The following is a 23,023-nucleotide window of genomic DNA, read 5'->3' on the forward strand; positions in this document are numbered from 1 at the left end:
ACTGAGTCAGTTTAATTTAACAGTCTGCAGTAAATCATCCTTCATGATGGCGATGATGTTCAGTTTGTGTTCAGGCTGGTTCATGCTGGAGTCACTGATGCTGAAATGTACTGTACTACTCTTAATTGTCCACCCCATTTGTATCAGTGAGACTAGGCTAAATAATAATATGCAGCACAGTTCAACAGCAGAACAAACACTGAAGCTTTGGCTCTTGGATTTTTAGTTGAACAAAACAAGTGAAGACACCACCTTGGACTTTTCACTGTTTTCAGCCACAGATCACGTTAACACCGGGTGGACACGGGGCCTAAACAGTGACCAGGCACAGCTGTACCTCATTTATCAGTTGTGACCACCTAAAATTTGGACATCAGGTTCCACATGTGCAGTAAAAACATGTAAATCAAAACACTGAGCATTATAATCTGTATCCTCATGTCAGCCAGATCTTGCAGTAAATGCAGCACTGCGCTTCTCTGCAGAAAGTCTGCATCTGGTAACTCCTTGTCTCAGCTGTCCTCATCGTCTAATGGCAGAGAGATTAAATGGCAACATCTTTAAGTCTTATGTCTATGAGGTAAAGCCGTCACAGCCAGTGCATATCAGTCTGCAGAGCATCCTGTTAGCGTTATGAGCTCTCTGCTGCCGTCTGCTCTTCGCCTCCGTTACATGGCCGTGATGGGCCAGATTCCCAGGCCCAAATTAAAAGAGGAGGAACAGAGTCCTTGACGATGAGGCTTCACCGGTGGAAATTAGCCTGAGTGTTGTCATTAATATTTCCCGACACAGACTAATGTCTGTAATGTTAAGAGCAGGATATTCCTCCAGTAGCTGCTGACCGAGACTCTTTGGGGAGGTGGAGAAACCTTTGTGTTCAAAGTACATCAAGTTGTGGATTTAATGTGACCTGCGGTTTGACTTCACTGAGGAGACGAGCTGAAGGCAAATCCTTCAGTTTTACTGATTCACTGATGAGACTCGTACCAAAAATATACTGTGTATGTAAAAAAGATTTGCTGGATCGATTAGTGATGGGAAGTTCTTAAATTTGTCTTAGTTGTCGAGTCTCTAACTAACCTTTCTCAAAAGCCCTATGCGTGGTGTGACATAATGGCCATGCTCAGCCTGGTGATCTTTATTATCTTTATCATTCATGTCAGACAAACAGTGGCAGTAGAATAAATGAGGGTGAAGGACTGATTGAGCTCCTCGGTCACTGTGTCACTGCTGTTGGATCTGTGCTCTGTTAATGTCGCTGGACTTTCTGTGTCTCAGGGTTTTGGCGACGGCTCCATCTTGCCAGACGACCTTCAACATGAGGAGGAGGAGGAACCCGAACTGATCCTAGATGGAGGACTCCCTCGCTACACCATCTCCTCCCTGTCCACTGAGATCCTGCCTGTAGAGGAGGGCAGGGAGATGGCTGTGGATGAGGAGGAGGAGGAGGAGTTGAAGGTGCAGGATGGAGCAGAGGACAGGATGGGATCCCTCCCCAAGAAACCTCCTCCATCATGGGAGGAGTGGAAGCGCTCCTCCTCCAGCTGGGCTGGACCAGAGGAGGTGAGTGTGTGGAGCTCAGTGTGGAGACTGACAGAGGAACAAGTTTCTCGCCTACTGTAGAGAGCCGTGAAAACTGAGTACTGCATATACGTACAACAGTTTTGAGGTACTTTACCTATGTATTTCTGTTTAGTATTAATTTGGACTTCACTGCATTTCAGAGGGAAGTACGGTACTTTTTACTGCACTAATGGTAACTTTACTTCACAGGTTCAGAATAATAAAATAAAATATAGTCAAGTAATCTATGATGCATTTTTATAGGTTAAGATAAAACATGATTGATCCTAAAGTGATGAACATGTGAGTCTGTTATTATTTATAACTTGAACTTCTGCAGGAAGTTTTAGGTTTCACTGACTGACAACAATCAAAAAAGGGCAAAGTAAAAGCAACTACAATTAACTGAATAATTCTACATACTTATACCCATTTTTAAATAATTGTACCTGTCTTTTATTTTTCAGTATTTATCATCAGAGTCTGGGTCTATACAAGCTTAAACGGGAAGAGGCAGGGACCTCTCGATTTAGTATATCTGTTCCCTGATGTGCAGATTTCAGTATCATCGATACCAGTCAGTTCTCTAATATTGCAGTTCAGTATGATTGATTTCCAGTTATTGATCATCTGCTGTTTTTTCTTCTCCCTTTCAGACATGGAGAAGGGAGAAGCAGGTGCGGCTCAGAGAGAGAGAGGAGGAGGAGCTGCAGAGGTCAGACCAGGAAAGCATCGTGTCTGTGGGGAACCCGACTCTGGGTGAGAAACAGAAGCTTCATCTTGATCATTGTCTCAGAATAAAACACTTTGTGTACAGAGGTCTTTGAGACAGAGGTGAGGTTGTTGTGAGAAGCTTGTGATTATGAGCAAGTTGTCAGTGCATGTGGTTTTAGGAAACAGATAACACACTAAATGTAACTATCCAAAGTCCATGAAACTGTGATGAACTGATGTGACTTGAACGTCACTGCCGTGTGTGTCCGTGTGTGTCCATGTAGGTCTTCCAGACTCCAGCGAAGCCGATTCTGAGCTCACTCTGACAGACACCGACACAGAGTCAGTATCTCCTCTTCCTTTGCCTCTTCTCTTTTTTTCTCCATGTCCTCCTGTGTTCCTGCATCATTTCACAGTCCTGTGTCGCCCTCTGCTGGTCACATTTGTGTTTGCACACAGTAGATTCTTTGATACATTGGTCGTAAATAAAATAAAAAAAGTTCACATGCATTTATTGCTTATTTTGCAAATTTCACACACAGGCAATTCACAGTGCTTTACATAGATGAAGAGAAGCATTAACAGCATTAGGAACAATAAGCATTAAAACCAGGATAGAGTCAATTAAATCAAAATAAAGACAAAGCATTGTTAAAATAAAAGAAAACACAACATGAAAATATGAACAAATCAAACATTAGACACCTTTAATGTAATACAGTGTCAGGTAAAAAATTGAATCGGTCCTTGATAATAAGCGAGTTTCTGCCGTTTTCTTCCCGTGGAGGTCCGTCAGGAGGATGAACAGAGAGAGGAGGAAGAGGCGGAGCCAGGGAGGAGCCTCTCTACCGATCAGAGGAGGGCACAGGTAGGACACCCGCTTCACCCAGAGCCTGTTCGAGCATATCGATACTTCATCAGTCTATGAGCGGCGTCTCCGCAGCCGCCATGGTGCAGGAGGCCCGTTATAAAATGTGCTTTTGTTTTTACTGTTACTGTACAATAATGTCTGACTGTAGTTTAAACTGTAAATACTGTATGAAAAATAGAAACATCTCACCATAAATGTAATTAAAAACAGAATTGTGAAGCCTGAGAAAAATGAACATCTATTAAATGTTTTTATGACCTCAGTGTGTATTTTTATTACAATGATGTCATTGCAGGTATTTTACATGTATGTTTTAGAAATATCACCGTCTACAAAACAGTGTTTTGTTCTGAAAACCCACATCTTTAATGCAACTACAATAAATACATTTGTGACCTTTTTTACAAACCAAACTGCTGGAAAATCAGCTGTAAATTCACTGAGTTATGATGATTGTAACAGTGGACAGACCTCCGGCTTTCATATACAGATGTGCATTAGGAGGCTCCCTGTACCAACATGGCGGCTGTGTTGACGTGTCGCTGCAGTGAACACCTACGTGGTTAAATCTTTGAGAACAGGCCCTGCAGCATCCTGCGGCTACCTTTGCTAACTGTGTGTGTCCGTTGTTCACAGTGACCTGCCTGAAAGAGAGGAGGGGGAGGGAGAGGAAACGCCTGCCTTCAGTCACTGGGGACCCCCCCGCAGGTAACACACAGAAACCAGAGTCCTGCTCACTGTTTTTACATGCCACCTCCCAAATCCACAGCAAATGTCTGAGCAGTTTTGTTGCTCATGAGACCCTTCGTTTTGCTTGGAGTTTTGGTGTGTAATTGTGCAAGACCTTGGGGGTGGGGCATACAGGGATAATAAGCGATCTTTCTGCCCTGCAGGGTGGAGGTGTGGGCTAAAGAGGGTCAGTCTCTGGGTCTGAGCATTGTGGGAGGTCATCACATCATCAAGCGTCTGAGGAACGGGGAGGAGCTGAAGGGAATCTTCATCAAGCAGGTTTTACCAAACAGCCCTGCTGCCAACACACAGTGTCTGAAGACTGGAGACAAGATCCTGGAGGTAGGGCTGGGTCTAACACCTGGCTCTCTAATAGAAATTCAGTCTGTGCATGTGTTTTGAGTTCTGCAGCTCTATATGGGTTGTTTACATGCACTGGCAGTGGCTCATCACTAGGGGTAGGCAATGTGGGACTCTTAAATGCTTGCTTAGTATCTTGTTATAACGAGAAAGGCAGCACCGCTGGACACTTGGCAGCAAAAGAACGTCTGCAGCTTGCCTTGTTTCTCACACATGCTCCTGAAATGATGGAAGCTAAAACATGTCCATTGCCTCTCGAGGACAGGTCTAACAGATGACCCCTTGACAGGGCCGGAGCTATTTGTCTGTGTACCTTAACATTGTTTGGTGTGTTTGTGTGCAGGTGTCAGGTGTTGACCTACAAGATGCCAGCCACGAGGAGGCAGTCGGTGCCATTAAATCAGCTCCGAGCCCCGTTGTCTTCATTGTCCAGAGCCTGTCTGCGACTCCACGGGTACCAGCACATACATGAACATCACTGGGTTTGGGTCTCCTTTGGTGTCACAGTGATCTAGTGGCAGGTGTGTGTACGTCCATGGGGACACTGCTACAGGAGCTGCTCGCTGCTCATTCTGCTGCTGTCAGAGGAGACACTGTGACTGTATAAACAAATAAGGCTAAAATCAGATAATGCAGCCGACATCACAACAGTTTTACTGGAGCTTTCTCTCCAGTTTTAATTTTCTCTGTCCTCACATTCGTTCCCAGACAGGACGAGCGTGAGGTTGTGGCATGTTTCCATCGGTCAGATGGAAACACTGCAGCTCCCTGTGGCTGCAGTTATTGCCATCACTGATTCTCCCCCGCCCCCCGTCCATTCTGAATGGAGCATAACACACACAGACACACTCAGATTGCACATTTGTCAGATGCATCGTGAATACAAACACAATGTAAATGTGTTACATTCTCATGTCTCGCCACCTGTGTGTGTGTGTGTGTGTGTGTGTGTGTGTGTGTGTGTTTCAGCCCGTGTCTGCCACAGCCCCCAGCTACAGCAAACACAAAGCTACAAGGACCGAGCCTCCGGTAAGAACAGGAGCTACTCTCAAGCCAGATGCAGGGAGGCACTGTTGTATGACTTTTCATTTTGACACCAACTCTATGACGCCTGTGTCACAGTACTTCCTTCTCTCTCCTGTGTGTTTTTATGCTGTACGTACACACTGTCTGCAGAGGGCAGCACAACCTCAGCACGCTGAACGTGCACTCTGAATTTTCACTCTGCACCTGGAGAAAATAGCTGTTGCTAAACTGTTAGTACTGCGGAATACTACAGACAGTATGTAAATGCAGTTTGTTGGTTTCTTCTGCAAAAAGCTGAATGAAAATTAAAAAATTAAATAGGCACTGGCAGCTGCTGCTCCAACCCTGTCCATCTTCTCAAACCATTGTGGGACAGATTTGATTTGTGCATGGACACAGGATGTCCTTAGTAAGGACCAGTGACTCCATCTTAAAGGTTTCCATCCAAACTGTGTATAAACAAAACCTGTCACTCTGTAAAATCTGTGTGGACTTACTATATACATTAAAACTCCACATTGTTCGTATGTTTGATTTTGTTTCTTTCCTCAACAGAAACCAGGAGTGACCTCGTCCCATCTGAGGCAGCCCCCGCCCTACAGACCTCCCCTCCAATCAGAGACGGAGCTGAGCTCTGACTTGGAGCAGGCCGCAGGTCAGTCACACACACACACACACACACACCGGTACAAGCTCTCAGGGTACAACAACCTAACCACTGAACTATTTGAAGAAGGTGTCTGCAGCTGCACCTGATTCTGTCTTCAGGCTGTGTTCACTGTCCTCAGTAGAAAACTAGCTCAGAAACATGAAACACACACCTCTGGGCCTGCCGCTTCAGTTAGAGCCTGTCAGACTTTTCTGTTTGACACAGTCACTGATGAAACTCATAGTGTTTCTGGTGTCAGGGCGGCACTGTCAGTCGCCAGCCCGGTCACGATTGCAGTACTTCAACGGCTGGTCAGATTCTGTCTGATCTGCTGCATCCAAACATTTGACTAGTTGTGTATCAGTGTACCTCAGTATCATTTTGTCATTTTGCATCAGTGTAGTACAGCATGTCTTAATTTACTGTGAAGTGTCACTTACCACAGTATCTTGTTGCATCTCACTGTGTCTCCGTTACTTCTAGAGTGTCTCAGCTGAGGCTTGTCCATCTACCTCGCTGGTCTTAGTCCAGTGTCTCAAGCTGTCTCGGTGGATCTCAGGCCATCGCGCTGCCTGTGTGTGTTCTGCTGCAGCCGTGTGTTAATGATTGTGTTTCTGTCTTTGCAGGGTTTGTTTGAAGCAGCGCTCCCTCCGTCCCATCCCAGACTGGAGGACGTCTGTTTATTGATTTGTTCTTGCTGCTCTGGCTCTCTGCGCTCTGTCTGCGGGTTCAGGTTTTCTTGCTGCCTCTACCTCCTTCTGTCTGTGAGGCTTCTTTGTTATTCTTCCTCGTTGCTGGTTGGAAGGGAGAAGCTTATTGGCTGCTGGTTTTAATGGGATCTGGTGTTTTGGAGCTGGGATCTTATGCAGCTGTGTCGGACTGATGTTAAATGAGCAGTTTGGTCCAAGTTGATCCTGTCCTGTTAAAACTGGAGTTCTAACAAACAATCTGATGTAGTTTTGGAAATCGTGAGCTATTCTGTGTCATGCAGAAATCTTCTGACTTACTTATTTACACTTCTGTTAGCACGCTTTAAGCTTTAAATGAAGTTGAAATAAATGGGTGTAGTCAACATGTTCAGTGTGTAGAGCCTGACTGATGGAGGTAGCCGTTACAGAAGTGCTACATGTCCAAACATGACAACTGGTTTTACCAGGTACAACGTCCTGTTAAACATGAACTAACGTCTCCAGCAGATTCACGCTGGACGAACACTGGAGTACGTGAGCCTCATTCCCTCTGGTCTTTAGCCTGGAACCTGGGACATCTCGGAGTTCAGACTAGGCTTCATGTTTGTTTGGTGTGTAGCCTGGACCTTTGGACAAGTCAGGCTCAGTCCCTCTGCTCTCTAACCCAGACATGGGAACGACCAGGCTGTGCTGCAGTGTAAACTCTGGCCCAGTTAAATCTCACTCCTTTTTGGCCTCTAGCTCCGGCTCTGGGGAAATATATAGATACAGTTCCTCCTTGTCTTTAGCATGTATTCTGGGACGGCTAAGATTTAGCCTTGGTCCCCCACTTGTCTTTAGCCTGAACTTAGAAACAGCTGATCCTCGGTGTCCCAGTGAGTAGTAAAACTCAGCAGTGACTAGACTGGATCCAGAACACACAGGCAGACAAGGCAGGAGACTAAGAAGGGTCATATGATCTTGTCATGTGCACTCACATCGTCCTTGTCCTGTAAAAATGGCTCAGCGCTGGACAGACTGTTTGAACACATTTCATCAAAAGACAGAGTTTAACACATATAATTTGACTGAATCACAGTTGATTAAACTCTTACCAAACGCCAGGAGTGGCATCTGCCAGGAGGCTTGGCCAAACGCACACTTCTCTGGCTTGCTGTGGTGTTGTGTGTCAGCTGTCTGATTGTGTGAGCTGATGTTGATGGAGGCTGCAAACACACATTGACCCCTGTTTCCGGTGAGTCTCTGAGCTTTTTTTCCACCGCAGTCTCATGAGTGTCTGACACAGATACAGCACAGCCACTTGTGTGTGTCCCTGAAGTCACGTGTCTCTGCTGATAACTGAACTCTGGTGGTGGTTCTGATCGGTGCTGCTCATCTCTCCAGCCATCCTGCTGCTGCCTTTCTGTCGGCTTGTTGTCTTGTATTCCTGGGAAAACCTTGATTCACTGATGCAACAACAATAAATGATTCAGTTCGATTGCAGATGCTGTTTCAGGCTGATCTTCTCAGAGGAGCTTCTGCTTTTTGGAGTTTAGTGCACGCAGTAACTTCTGTCATTCCTATCACTTATGTTTCGTGTTTACTGAATTGCTTTTAAATGAAGTCATGCATTGTTGAAATATCTGATGCTACAGATGCCACTTTGCTTGTGTCAGTGTGATGCTGTCCTCTAGAGAATAAACGCAGTGGAGTACTGTTCAGAAACAAGTGTTTGCACTTCACTGACACTGGGCTGCCCACGTCTTCTGAATACTTCTGTAAATGAGATGTTTCAGGTTTTGAAAATCTTGCAAAGACTTCCAAAAATATGTTATTACTTTTGACTGATGGGCAAAAATGGCCATTTTACTCCTTAATAAAATCTGTAACAACTGTGTGAAAAGTGAAGCTGCTGTTTAAGAAGGACGTCGCTGCACTCAGCCAAGAAGCCAGAGGTGGAAAGTAGCTAAGGACACTCGCTCAGGTACTGCAACTAAGTACAGTTCTGAGGTGTTTCTATGTCTTCCTCCTTCATACTGGGACTTCACTACATGTCAGTGTGTATTTTAAAGGATGGATTCTGATTCATGCACTCAGAGGCTGAAAGAAGAATCAGGACTCGAGAGTTTCCCAGTTCAGGTAGTTTACAAGAGTCTTTTCACCGCCACCAGGAACTTTCCCATACCCATAGTGTACCAGGGTCTGCATGTTTTGTTTGTCTTTGAATTGGACTGAGTGAAAAAGTGGGATATCTGGCCCTGCTCAGAAGCTGGTCCCAGAGTGTGCTCCTCCATCCCCCCCAGCCCAGTAGACTGTGTCCGAGAAAACCTGAGCAAAAGGAAGTGTCAGCCGAAGGAGAAGACCGCCCTCTAAAATAAAAAAAACAGAGGAGGAGGAGACCGTAACACATTATCAAGAATTAAGAGGAAGGCAATACAACAGCTGTGCTCATCAAAATTATGGTTGCTCTGTCCCTTCTGGTTGTGCAGACGACGGCACCACGACGTACTCTGCAAAAGCAACACATGCCGTGCAGTGCAGTGAAAACATGAACATGCAGTGGCTCCAGGCAGCCAGCTGAGTCCTGGGGTGGTTCCTGGTGGCAGTGACAGCTCTACTGAGCTCAGGTCAACACTGCAGAGAATTACATCAGCATAACAAGGTACAGTCTTCACAGAGAGTCAGATGGGTGCGTCTGGTAGTGACAGAGGCTGGACGAATCCCTGATCTACTACCTAATACCTTTTATTGGCAAATCTCAGCTCACACTGAGCAGGAACCTGAGCTCTGCTTCATAGTGAGCTGCAAACAAGCTGATCTACAGCAAGACGAGACGTAATGTTCAAAATAACCCTTACAGCCCATCTGTGGTATTTCATACCCTAAGGCCACATGTAAGCCTTTAGGTCATATTTCACTAGGTGCAGACTCAACAAACATGAGACAGACACACCGCTGCTGTCCTCGCAGTGAGGGCAGCACGATACCTCTGATATGTGGCTTGATACCTCGGCTGCACAGTCCTGGGCCTGACTGCGATGGCCTTCTTCAGACAGCAACACACACTCCTGTAACAAAGATGAGTCCTAGTGTTCCTGGTCATGGTTTGTGATTTTGAGGTTGTCGGTTTGAATCCCACCTCCAGCCGTCCAGCTGCTGCAGGACAGTTGCTCGCTAGCAGCAGCAAAGTCAAACTGCAGTCTCCTCATTATCCTGCTCCGACATCCACCCACTCACAATGACTCTGGCGACTCCTCCCTCAGGTGATTCGGCCTTGAGAGGACGACGAGTCCTGTTTCTCTCTCCCTCCGTGGCGTGTTCGTGAGCTGTCCTCAGGCCCTTGCGGAGAAAGATCACACTACATGATGTCAGCCTGATAATGGCCTGGGCCGACAGCTGTGTCCTGTGTAGTGAACCACGACAGACACTGATTCCGACAGAAACATGTCAGGGCTCTGGGGATGTGGTTCTGTCAGTCGGCCCGCTTTGGTCCAGTCTGAAAACTGGATGGATTTTGTGGCCATTTTTCTGAATTTTCCTCTAGTGCCACCAGCAGCTCATTGCTTTCACTTATTGAGTGAAATATTTAAACATGGACCTGATGCATTCTCACAAAACTTTGGATGGAAATTCCTGGTCTCCAGATGATGAATCCAGGAAAGTCAATAGCAGGTCTACAGTCCACTGTGTGTTTAAGTGTGGGACTGATCAGTGGGCTGCTGGTCGCTCACAGCCCCACCAGGCCTCTCAGGTCTGCTGAACAAAGATTCCTGGTCGAAGACCTGTGGTGACCGTGTTCTGTCCTGGGTCCTAGTTTGTGGAACAGTCTCCCTCTGGCTGGAAGTCGCCTTTTGACATCTCTTCTCAAATTTATTCTCAGAAATATTGTATCAGAACTTCTGATCCTCCAACTTTTCACCCGGCGTCGTCATCAGGTTGACATTTTAACTTTATTTCTGACCTAATTTCTATCTGCCTCAGCTGTGCTTTGCATTTCTTGCTGATTAGCAAGTGTTAGCATGCTGATGTTAGCATTCAGCTCAGTGTGGCTGCAGACTCTGTTACGAGGATGATTTTAACTTCATGAACTTTCTTCTAGTGCCATCCTCAGGACAAACTTTGCATTTGTCTCCACTGCTTCCAAGGCTCCACGAACAGATCAATCATGATCAATCACCTCCAGTTTTGCTCCAACTATTGATGTTGAAGCTTAAATTAGTGTCTTTTCTTCTTTTTATATATGAGCCTTCTTTTCTCTTTGGTGTCAGTCCAGTGTGTCTTAACTGCTCTCTGAATATAAATCTATACTCTCAGACACCACAGAGTTGATTAAATGAGATGAAACGTGATTGAGCCTGTGGGGAAAGTGGGCCGCCGCTACAGCAGTCGGCCACAGGACACAGTAACTAGACAAAGAGAATATAAATAGAAGCTGAGCAGAAGCAGCGGCACAAACATCAGCCACAGCACACCGACTGATCAAACTGTGGAAGGAGGAAGACGGACGTGAAGAAGTGAAAGAAAAGAAAACGTCACCTGTTGTCAGGTGGTGAACTGCAAATGTATGTCAGGATTCACCTTGGTCAGTGTCAGTGCAGCGTCGCTATTACTAAAAGACTGCTGTCCACAACTGTCTGTTGTTCTGATGTGTTCAAATGAATGATTTTCAAATCACAGCCACGTTCATTAGCATTTTCTTCATGATTAGACACATGGCTGACACATTCCCCTCCCTTCTCACTGTTTGTCCTCCTCTTCCTCTGCATTTGACTGCACTGGTTGATCTACAGCTGTGAGCCAGCTGCACGTTTCAGCTTCTGCTCTGAAAATTAACACCAGGTCTCTCACCTGTCTCACGTTTTAATGTTTTGGTCATTTCACAGACCTCTCGTCTTCACAGCCTCCAATAATGTGAATACCAACAAAATGTTAATTTCCGATCACTGCGGCTCTTCTGAGGAGGACACAAAGGATCAGCATGGTAGAATCGCAGCAATGACATCTGGACGACTGTGTTAGAGATTAAATGGTGGAGGTTACGCTCCATTGATACCGTAACGTAACCCTGGTGGTACCATGGAAAGTCTTCATGGAGCGTGTACGGATGGTGGCTTTATACAGTGCTTCTAGAAGTCCACAGCACTTAACAGGGTGGAGCATTGTTGTCTTGCTCAGGGACACTTTGGACAGGAGGGTCTGGGGTTCGAACCAGCAGCCCAGTGATTAGTGGTTGGACCTGCTCTGCCTGCTGAGCCTGTAATGGTCCCACGCTGTGGGTCATGTTGGAAAACTGCGACCCTGCAGTCTAACGACTTGTTGCTCGGTATTTTCATTCCCTTCCAGTGAAGTTTTTAACTTTAGTCAGCCGCCATGTTTACTGCTGAGTAAATTGTTTGCTCTAAATGTGACTCACCAGCTGCTGCACTAGAAAAGTATTTTATTTTATGTGTTCTTGTCGCCAAAGTACTCTCAGTACTGGACTCTGCCTAGTTGACTGCAGCAATCCTTCTGCATGGAGGATTTCCAGTTCAGAGGCTACGCTGTGAACTGGTCTGACTTGATCAATTTCAGTGCTTTTAAATAAAATTAGTGGAATGAACACAGTGAGGCTGGAAACCAGTTCAACACAGACCAGCCCTCTGTCCCAGATACCAGAAGGAGGTGATGCAGAACGCTGTGTCTGTGTAGATAGTCTAAACTGAGGCCGCTCGCTTCTCTCAGATGCTCTGATTGTTTGGTTGCGTTTGATTTGTGAGTCGTGTCGAGGCAGATGGGAGGTGCTGTCTGAATGCAACACACACACACACACACACACACACAGTTTTCATGTTTGTATGGAATGGATTTTTATGGCTTACGTGCGATCAGTATTCCACTCTTCAAAGCAATGATTCTTAAGCCTGGAGGACAGGGTCTTCCGGGAGCTCTAGGAGTCCTGAGGAGCTACCAGAGAAATCTGAGGAGGTCCTTGGAGTCTCTGTGGAGATCAACAATGCTCCAGACACTTTGGAGGAGGATGCAGAAGTCACAGACATTGTTCACAATTCAAGAGGTGTTCTTGGCTAGGGTAAGGTGGGGTTTCCCAGCCTCTTTCAGAACCAAATATGTCTAAGGAGGAGCAGTTATGTAAGGAGATTCTTGGCCTGACCTGGTTTTAAGGCGGTTCCCAAGATTATTGCCAAGGTCAGAGGTTTTTGATACAGATACAGGTCTCCTGTTTTCCATGAGGAGCTTCCAGGGATCCTTCATTAGGGAAACATTTCACTGCTTGGTTTGCTCAACCAGTCAGACTGAGGGCAGTGTTGTTATTACTGGTAGAAATGATGGTTTAAACTGTAAAAGGGCAAAGTTAGAATAAACCAGAATTGTCCTTTAATTATTTTTACATAGCAGTAATGAACCTGTAAGTGTCTATTCCAGAGGGAGGTTTGTCATAGAGCGAGGAGGGAAACTAGGTTGTGATAGAGAACGATGGATAGGGAACAGCCAGAGGAGGGGGCAGGCAGCATGAGGAGGAGGAGGAGGGTGAAGAGAGAGGGATGAAGCTAGATAGACTCGGAGGAGAGAGAGAGAGAGAGACTGAGTGAGCAATCAAGACTGGAGTGTATCACAGAGCTGCTCGTCGAGCTCTGCCTCAGTATCGCAGCAGCTGGCTGACACACACACACACACACACCTCGCTCTGTGGCTGTCGGAGCGTCACAGCAGATCTGAGGCAGAGACGACGCACGGTCACTCTCCTACACACCCACACACAGCCATACATGTGGATTTATCTCGGGGGGGGTGAAGACTGAAGCATGGACGATGCTGCCGCCGGGTTCGTACTCCTTCTGTGTTTGTGTGTCTGTGGTTTCTGGAGGAGAAACACAAATGGCTTCAGCCGGGCCACCTACTGTCCTGTGTGTATGTGTGTTTCCACCATGTTTCTCTCCAGGTAGAGGTCACCTTTAACCTGTCTATGCGTCTGTCTGCAAACACACATGCTGGTCATTTTATAGTTGTGAGGACCTTTAGCGACATAGCGTGTCCTAACTCTAACCTAAACCCGATTCTAGCCAGAACCCTAGAGCCAAGTCGGAAGTTGTGAGGACGGGACAGCGTGTCCCCTCAATGATGGTTTTGAACCTACATTTGTCCGAACAACCATAGAAAGATGTGTGTACACACACACACACACACACACACACACACGCGCAGATATGAGCAGAAGTCTGAACTCACCTGTCTGTGTGTGTGTGTGTGTGTGTTCAATGAGATGACAAACAGCCCGTCAGAATCGTCCAGCTCTGCAGGTCAAGGTGTTTTCTGTGTGTGCGTGTGTGTGTGTGTGTGTGTGTGAGTGTGATGACGATCGACTTGGTGGGATCCCCAGATGACTGCATCACTGTCTCTGGCACACAAACACATGTAGAGGTATGCACTCACTGTCTCTGGCACACAAACACATGTGTCAGTGTCTTTGACACTGACACTTTTGTCAGTGTCAAAGAGAAATCTTATTTGCATGAAAATGATAAATTCTCAATTATATACATTGTGACAAAAATAAGGACAATCATTGTGAGAAAGACTAAGGATGTTCCAGAGGTCTGTCATGGAGTTGAGGGATGTCTAAAGAGGATCCAGGAGTCCTTGGAGGGCTGCGTTTCTTAGGATGTAAGCAAACAGTCAGTATCCAGAGTATCTGTAGGGTATCACTGTGAGACAGTCTGAGGTTGTTGGGACAGGTGTTTCAGGACAATCCAGTCGTCACCAAGATCATAGTGGGAAGGATCCAGGAGTCTGAGGAGATTGCAAGGGTTTGTTTGGAGATTCTGCATGGTGAGTGGAAGACTGTCCTCTCCTTTGTGCTGCAGCAACCTCTTTGTTATTGCGTCATGTAAGCACACATTTCAAGTGAAGAGTGGCATCTTGAAATCTAAACCGAGAGCCGACACATAACAGGAACTTCAAGGTTTTGTTCCAGAAATAAGAAAACCTCATTCAGAGCCTCTTTAGCATTTGTAACTCTACACTTAGAGCTAAAAATGCAGTTTAAGTAAGGACAGTGGTTCTTTATTTATGCTTGGAATGGCCTCTAATGAGCCCCATTTGTGATGAGCCTCAGATGTTCATGAGCTGATCTTCACACCTCAACAGAGCAGGTCAGTTCATGTGGCCGTAATGACGGTGGGACAGTGAACAGAGTCCGAGATCTGTGTGTCTGACACCAGTTTTATTTATTTAACCAGTATCTTCCCTGGGGAAATCCCACTGCGTTCAACAACCTCTTTTACAAGGCGGTCCTGTTTATTAATCTGTGCTTTTATTCATCTGCTATAACATTAAAATCTGCCTTAAGTACCTGAACATTCTATGAATGTTCTATGTATTTAACTACTTGTGTGTGAGGACATGGACAAACAACAGCAGAATGTGCAGGAGCTAAACTGGCCAGCAGAGACTTGTACTGGTAGACATACTGGTCCTGCACTAATACTGATGGTAGCATTAATGCCACCACTGGTGACACCGGAGCTGCTCCTGTTGCCCTGCACAGACACTCGGCTGCCTGCGGCCCAGCTGTGCTGCATTAATGCCACCTCCTCTGGGAGTGTGTGTGGGTGCAGCAGCAGGCTGAGCTACTGTTGCATTGCAGTGACCTCCGGAGCTACTGCAGCACTGCCACAGGCACGCTGAAGGAGGAGAACGCTCTCTGCTCCTTGCAGCTTTCTACTGACTGTCCTCACCTTGCTCTCTTTATTTTTCTGTGTTGACTGGAGAGGCAGAGGATGAAGAGTTCGCTCGCGCCTAAAACGTCCCAGCTTCTGATGTTGCTGCAGATGTTTTACATTGTTGACTCAGTCTCTGCTGTCACACTCTACGAACCCTTAGATTAACGCACAGACTCAGGTTTTACATAAGAACAATCACTGTCACTCGTGCACACACGTCTGCATCGCTATACTGAGGAGAACCTTAAAACAATAAACATAATTTTTGAATTTATATTAAACATTGGCCAAGCCTTAGGTCAGGTTGACTGAGCTGCTTATTATCTTTTACTTTTTGTGCTAAGTAGCTCAGATATTAGCTCCATTACAGTTGGTGTGTGTAAATGACCAGTTACCACTAAACCCAGTGTCAGAACTAGTTTGTGTGGAGCAACCTGTTTAATTACAACTCCACCTAATAAACAGCTGCTGCTCCTGTTTGTCTGAGGAGTGAAAGAGGCTGTGTCTGCTTCGTCCAGAAGCATTGGATCCACACAGCAGCTGCAGCTCGTCCGAGAACACTCTGGAAGCTCCACAGATGCCGGAGCTGCAGTCTGATGCTGTCGTATTCACAGTGAGAGGCTGCCCAGCCCCACGTTCATCAGGTGTGTGTGCGCTGATTTACTGTGACAAGTCACCCCCCACATACACACAAATTAAAATTTCAGGGGAGGGCTAAGTGTACATGTTTGGTACAGGGGGTGTCACCTCGCATGCACGTCTCTCCGTGGCTGTGTCGACAGAACGGATTGTTGTCAGGTCATTCCTGCGCCTTGAGGACATGTTGCGTGGACCTTACCCCTCACAGCCTGTTGGAAGGTTCAGGTTAGAACCAGGTTTAGGCCAGGGACAGGGCCTAGGGGATCCATTTGCACTGAGTTTGTGTATTTCTGTGTGTTAACCCTCTGCAGGGTTTTCCTCAATGACGGTGTTGATCAGTGTGTGACAGGCAGAATGTGCTACTGTCAGACACACTGCAGGAGGTGTTTCACATTCATATGCATGTGTTCAGTCTCTGCAGCGTTACCTAGAATAATGTTGGGTGTTTAGCTGATGGCCTCCAAACAGGGTGTCGTGCCCTGCAGAAAGCTCATCATACCTGCTGAGAACCAGCTGTTTAGTCTTTCCCATCTCATACTGGATGAGTCTTTGTCCCTCACTCACTAACAACCGTGCCCTTTATCAGACAGCCTCAGGCCTTGAGGCTCTGTTTTCCTGTGGTTTTGAGGGGCGGTGAAGTCTTCTCTCTGCCGTCTGCATGTGACAGAGCATCAGACGGCAGAGAGATGTCAAGTCATTTTTTACATTTCCCAGTATCAGAAAGCCTCAAGGAGCTTTACAGTCTGTGCAGCACAAGACTCCCTCTGTCTTTAATCCCTCAAATCGGATTAGGAGCCAAAAAAAACCTTGAACAGGAAAAAATTGAACAAACTCCAGGATGAGCATCAGAGACAGGAAGTGGAGCAGCATAGAAGATCAGCAGTACAGACCACTGACTGTATAAAATATGGACGCCGTGACAGTTCATGGAGGGGAAGCCACAGCAAGCCAATTGCCCCCTGGTGGCTGGTTGCAGTATAGGTCATAAACCCGCCTCCTCCCATGTTAGTGGATGGGACATGAGCCAACCCAAAAACTCAAAGTACAAATCAGGTGAATTCTCCCCAGAGGTCACTTGTGTTTTTTGGTAGACATTGGCACACTGATGTGTGAACAGGTGGCCGTTTTTCTGGTAAGGTTGTTTGTAATGAGTTATTTGGTGACATTAAGAGGGGTGTATTTGACAGCTTTAGTTGGTGGTCTGATATCACAGATCCACTTCCTGTTGTTGCTGTGCAGATATCAGCTGCTGTGTTCACCATATTTTGGCTTCACTTTGCAGTGTGTATGTGTGTGTGTACATACACACACACATCCACACAGAACCATGGAGTGGTAATTCTAGTTGATTTTTGGCTCTAGTGGATGTTGTGACATTGGTTTAAGCCACGATGTGTTGGACAGTGTTTGTGTCTTCTCTGAATCTCCAGTTTTGTGTGTCTGGCTTCAGATGCCTTCTGTGTGTGTGGTTTCTGTCTCAGCTGTCTGGACTTTCCTCCTCTCTGTTAAACTTTTTCTCATCAGACTCTTTAATTTTCTGTCTGGGCCAAAGGGAAACTGTTAGCAGGTTCCTTCTAATGCTGACCTATGTCAGCCCTTCCCAGATGAATCTGTCGGCTTGATTCGGTCAAGTTTACCAACTCTGCTCGGTCCTGAATGAGATCCTGCCCTCCCTCTGTCCTCTCAGCTTTAAATGAAGGCTAATGTATCATGTCTCAGGCTGCTCCCTGTCTGAAGCCTCATCTCACTCCTTATCCTCTTTACATTAACAACTAAAATATGAGGAGCAGCTGCTTTCAGGTAATTTCCTTTATAATTAATTGAGCCAAATTTCACCAGACTTTTTGGGAATCAGTCTAATAATTAATAGTTAAATAGCAGCTAGTGTTTTAGGAGATTGTGAGGAAAGTTTCCAAAAAAATTCACTGACTTCATCCACTCTGCACCACCTCCTTCCTTGTCATCATCACTGTCACTCTCCTGACATGTAATTGGTTGAGCCAGGACACAGGTGGTCAGTCAGGGACAGGCCTGCTGTAAACAGAGGACAGGATTCAAACCACGGATATATAAAGCAGAACTGGATACTGCCTTCAAAGATGGCAGCTCCTCCATTCCTGTGAAAGTTGCTCAATTGGTTCAAACTCCAGAACGTGTCTGCCATGTTAGAGCGGCCTTCCACGCGCCTGAAAGGGTCAGAGTTCACTGAGAAGCACTGAGATCAGTTCTGTTGTTGCAGGCTTTAATATTCTGGCCCGGGTTCCATCATGTGGTCACATGGAGAGAAAGTGAAGACCCCTCCTTTCTGTCCTGTTTAATGTCTCTCATTGATGTGAACAGTTTTTGCCCATTTCAGTCTGTCTCCAGACCTCGTCCCGAACAGGCGGCGCTCCCTGTGGGAAGATGTTCTGCTTCTCACTTGTGTAAATCACCCCTGAGCACGACTGTGCTGCTGTGTGTTTGTAAATGGTCACACCTGAGGAGGTGGACACACACCTGATGCTGCTCCTGTGTGCAGTGTCTCCTCTCTCTCTCTTCATTCTCCATCAATCTCACTTTATTGCGCTCCTGCTTCTTGCTCCACTGCTCTCTTTACATTTGTCATCATTATCTCTCTCTCTATATCTTCGTCTCTCCTCACATGACTTATCTCCTCCTCTCCCTCTCCTACACAGTCTGTACTGAGCTGTTGTTTACATGGCGTTAACGTGACCAGCAGGGCCAAAAGAAATGCTCAGAGTAAACATGTCGCATTCGCATGTTTTTTACCGATTAATGAATGTAGCATATAAATGAAATATGGAAATGTATCGGTTACATGTAACTGTTTGTTGTTGTTGTTGTTGTTATGGTGTTTTTCACTGCACACGATCATTTGGACAGTGCACATCTGGTGTATTATCAACCGGATTAGAAGAAACAAGATTATTAAATACGTTATCTGATGAAATGTTTAATTACTGAATAGAGAGAAATAAAAACAGATGTCTTCACCAAACTAATTGCTTCAACAGATTCAACAGGGGATTTAAAGGATATATGTGTTCAGATTTTTAAGAAACTGCTGTCAGTTCTGTCTCTAGTCTGATGTGAACACACAGACATGAAACACGTCGATCTGACTCAGTGTGACGTCCACTTCCTGAGGACGTCACTGTCTCTGATTTCCCTCCACAATAAACCTCCATAACCCCCCTTGAACACCAGAGGAGCAGAGGCTGCAGAACCTGGCTGCTCCTTCCTGTTTCTAACTCTCCTTCAGTGTCACAGTTGTGTGGACGTCCACGGGGACACTGCACACAGCAGCTGCTCGTTCTGCTGCTGGCAATGAGGACTAGTTTGACTACGTGTGAACAAGTAGAGGCTAAAAGAAACTGGGGCTGCAGACGGGATTCACTACCCCTGTGTCTGCTTCAGTCTGAGGTGGTTCACTCCGCTCTCCCTCTATGCCGGCTCGTCTTCATCCCACATGTGAACGCTGTCTGTTCACGTAACAGCGGTGACCTTTACATCCCAGAGCAGGTGTGTCAGCTCCACAACACACCATAATAGCAGCTGCTGTCCACAAACAGAGCAGTTGCCTGGGAAAAGGTCAGGATCCACATGGTCTCTCAGCTGAAGGCCAAACCAGCTCCACAGCATTGAACGTTTTGTCAGTGCTGTGGTTTAAAGTGATGCAAAGTGCTGGCAGCAGCTCGGTCTGCTCCAACATCAGACTGTTGCTCAACATTTTCTTCACGTTTCCTCTGTTTGTTGTTTATTTCACAGACTGTTAAACAGCATTTTGTTGGACACCAGATCTAATTCTCTGCTTGTCTCCTCTTTTTCCATCTGTTTGTTCTCCTCACATAATTATCTCCTCACCTTCTTCGTCATCTCCTAAATCTTTTTCCTCTCCTCTGTTCCTCCTTCAGCTTCTCTCCTCCTCAGTCACTTCTTCATTTGCCTTCTCTGCTCTCCACTTCTTCCTATTTGTGCTTTTCTTTGATCCTCTCCTCCTCCTTCCTGTCTCCTCACCTATCCCACTGCATCTTCTGTCCTCCCCCTTCCTCTCATCCTTGTCCCCTTTTCACCTCCTCCCTCACCTGCTTCCTACCCATGGTCAGATTTTATTTCCCTTATCACGTGGGATTACAAAGCCCTGATACACATTCAGACATTAAAAACACAACAAGACTTTTCCTGTAGCACATTTACAGAATCAGAACATTGTATCATATGTATTTCTGAATACTGTCAAATAACATCCGTCCATCCATTATCTAAACCGCTTATTCCTGAACAGGGTGGAGGGGGCCCTAGAGCTAATCCCAGCTGACACTGGGCGAGAGGCGGGGTCCACTCTGGACAGGTCGCCAGTCTGTTGCAGGGCTGACATGTAGACTGTCAAATAACATTTATGTGCAAAATCCTGAATAATTTGTTCACAGAAAAAAGAAAACTAACCTTACAAGCCTAAAACAAAGAACTTCTTTTCACCAAGATCCTCTGACTTGTTTATCCCAAACACTGACAGCAGGGTGACTGGTCAAACCACCACCCAGCAGGGTCGAGTCTCCAGAGCAGCGTCAGGTCTCCTTAGTCGGAGGAGGAAACCTCCTACTTCCAAACCAGATCCCCTCACTGTGTCCAACCCACTGTGTCCGACCTGCTGTGTTGACCTCATGAAGCCATTCAGTGACCTAAAGCTGCAGCCATGAGTCAGTTCACTGGTAGAAAATTAACCGCCAGCTATTTAGAAGCAACAGTCACCGACATGTTCTGGTTCCACCTTCTTTAATATGAGGAGCTGATGCTTTTCTTTGTCAGACATAAGAATCAGCTGAGTCTCTGTGGATCTGCTGGTTGGACACAATGAGATGCCACCTTTGGTTCTGGAGAGTCACAGTGGGACTTTTTTTCCAGTGTCTGACATTCTGGGAGTAAACTGATCAATCAGATAATCAGAACAATCATCAGCTGATTGATCAGTGACCCTGCTGTTTGTGCTACCCCTTAGTCAGCCAGGAGTTTCCTCTCAGCTGCCACCAGCTGTAGCTTTCTCTTTAGCAGCTGAGTCCAGTGAGCCTGAGTCGGGATGTTTCACTGCTAACCTGACTCTTTGCTGCCCCCTATCTGCTGCAGAGCGTTGGTGTGAGCGGTATGGAGACCTGCGGGGGGAGCTGCTGTGTGTGGAGCTGGAGAAGGATCGGCAGGGCCTGGGTCTCAGCCTGGCGGGAAACAGGGATCGCTCCCGTCTCAGCATCTTTGTGGTGGGGCTCCACTCTGGAGGACCAGCTGCTCAAGACGGACGCATACGAGTCGGAGACGAGCTGCTGGAGGTGAGACCAGCTCAGGCCACCCGTGGTTATGTTAGGACATGATCGTACATTATATTACCAGCTGGTGGGTCTGGCCTGGGTTAAAGCCCAGTTTGGATTCTTATCATTTCCAGCAGTGTAGCTGTTTTATTTTTGTTGTTCCTTTCTACATGTTAGGGTGCAAGAATAACTCTCAGCAGCCTGAGTCAGCTAAAACTCTTCAATGTTTAAATGATTGTGAAGGATGCAGCCGGTGATTTTGCCCATGACTCTGGGTCAGAGCGGCTGATGGAACACAGTCGGAGCACAAAATCACCAGCCTTATCCTCATGCTGCACTGCCCATGCTGTACTGTCTTGTTGCTCTTCATGTCAACAGTTACACTTTATTCACTTTAGTTTACATATTTGAAATACAGTTTAGTGTTAGCCCAGTGGTTAAGAATGAAAAGGCTTAAAGAAAAATCATAATGCCATCATTTATTAACAGAGAGGAGTGGACATGCAGTGGACGGAGGGGCAGATGAAAATCATGGTTGTTTCAGATGTCTTGAATCACAAAAGCCTAGGCAAAGCTCCTGACAGCAGCCTGTACCTGCACCGTGTTGCATTTTGCATTCAGCACAGATGAATATTACTGCAAGATTCCTGTGCTTTTCACCTGCACCAGAACCATTAAGTTCTAAAATGTATCTTTTTCCAACCATTTTTTATTTGTTTATTTGTATATTAAAATTATGAATCATCCTCGAGCCTGAAACAGTCTGGGTTTTGTGGTTCAGCTGTCACCTCTTATCACAGCTGTAAATCAAACAAACATCTCATCATCTGCTAAACAACCAGCAAATGTTTGTCAGCCAGGAAGAGAACAGGTGTGTGTGCGTGACAGATGGAGGTTTCCAATTTATTAATATAAATATGACACAGTCTCTTTCTCTCCGTGTGCCTGTGTGGCTCGCTCGCCCTGCCTCCTCATTAGAGCAGCATCCGAAGCTCCGTGAACAGTTTATGTTCAGCTAAGGAAATAATGCACGGTCACAACACACACACAGCAAACGCACACAGCCATCTGCAAAGCTATGTGGAAAAATCCATGTGATCAAAGTGTGTGTATGTTTAGTGTGTGTATGACAGGTTCATGTATAACACAATGACACACACAGGAGCAAAGTAAGAAACAAGAATAGAAACAAGAAAATCTTGTTTCCTGTTTGGTTCTGTGTGTGTGTGTGTGTGTGTGTGTGTGTGTGTGTGTGTGTGTGTGTGTGTGTGTGTGTGTGCGCGCACATCTTATTGTGGTTGTGTGGACAAATGTTTGTTTTAAACCATTGCTGTGGGGACATTTCTTCACTGTGAGGATGTATGGTCTTGTTTGAGGGTTCAGACGTGGTGTTAGGGTTCACAGTAGAACCAGGTTTAGCTCGGGGTCCAGTTGTCATGGTTAGGGGCCAGGGGATGCATCGTGCCAGTGAAGCCCCCTCACAACTGCTTTGTTTTTGTGTGTGTGTCAGATTAACAACCAGGTCCTTTATGGTCGGAGTCACCTGAACGCCTCAGCCATCATTAAGAGCGCTGCCTCCAGGGTGAAACTCATCCTGCTCAGGTAGGACTGCACAGCATGCTGGGAAATTTAAATAAACATTTACACTTGTGTGAGGTGTGACTTTGCTGCTATGTCATATTTGATCTTGGTGGTGGCGGTGGGGGGCTTCTTGCAGGAGGCGTCCAGCTGCTGCAGCAGAAGGTGTGGTTCCAGCTGTTTCACTGGTTCCAGTGCTCTCTCACTCG

General features: G+C 46.2%; 1 protein-coding gene across 1 annotated transcript in view; it reads left to right on the top strand.

The window, feature by feature from the left end:
• The window catches only part of patj (PATJ crumbs cell polarity complex component), a 77,357-nt gene that overhangs the window by 32,590 nt on the left and 21,744 nt on the right, over nucleotides 1–23,023 (top strand). Inside the window, 11 exon segments of the mRNA XM_020609059.1 lie at nucleotides 1,279–1,563; nucleotides 2,220–2,322; nucleotides 2,562–2,619; nucleotides 3,065–3,145; nucleotides 3,785–3,856; nucleotides 4,042–4,219; nucleotides 4,581–4,691; nucleotides 5,207–5,266; nucleotides 5,819–5,918; nucleotides 21,061–21,257; nucleotides 22,747–22,838. Of these exon segments, the coding sequence (XP_020464715.1) occupies nucleotides 1,279–1,563; nucleotides 2,220–2,322; nucleotides 2,562–2,619; nucleotides 3,065–3,145; nucleotides 3,785–3,856; nucleotides 4,042–4,219; nucleotides 4,581–4,691; nucleotides 5,207–5,266; nucleotides 5,819–5,918; nucleotides 21,061–21,257; nucleotides 22,747–22,838 (1,337 nt within the window).

The sequence above is a fragment of the Monopterus albus genome, unplaced genomic scaffold (assembly GCF_001952655.1).
Source record: "Monopterus albus unplaced genomic scaffold, M_albus_1.0 scaffold98.1, whole genome shotgun sequence".
NCBI lineage: Eukaryota > Metazoa > Chordata > Actinopteri > Synbranchiformes > Synbranchidae > Monopterus > Monopterus albus.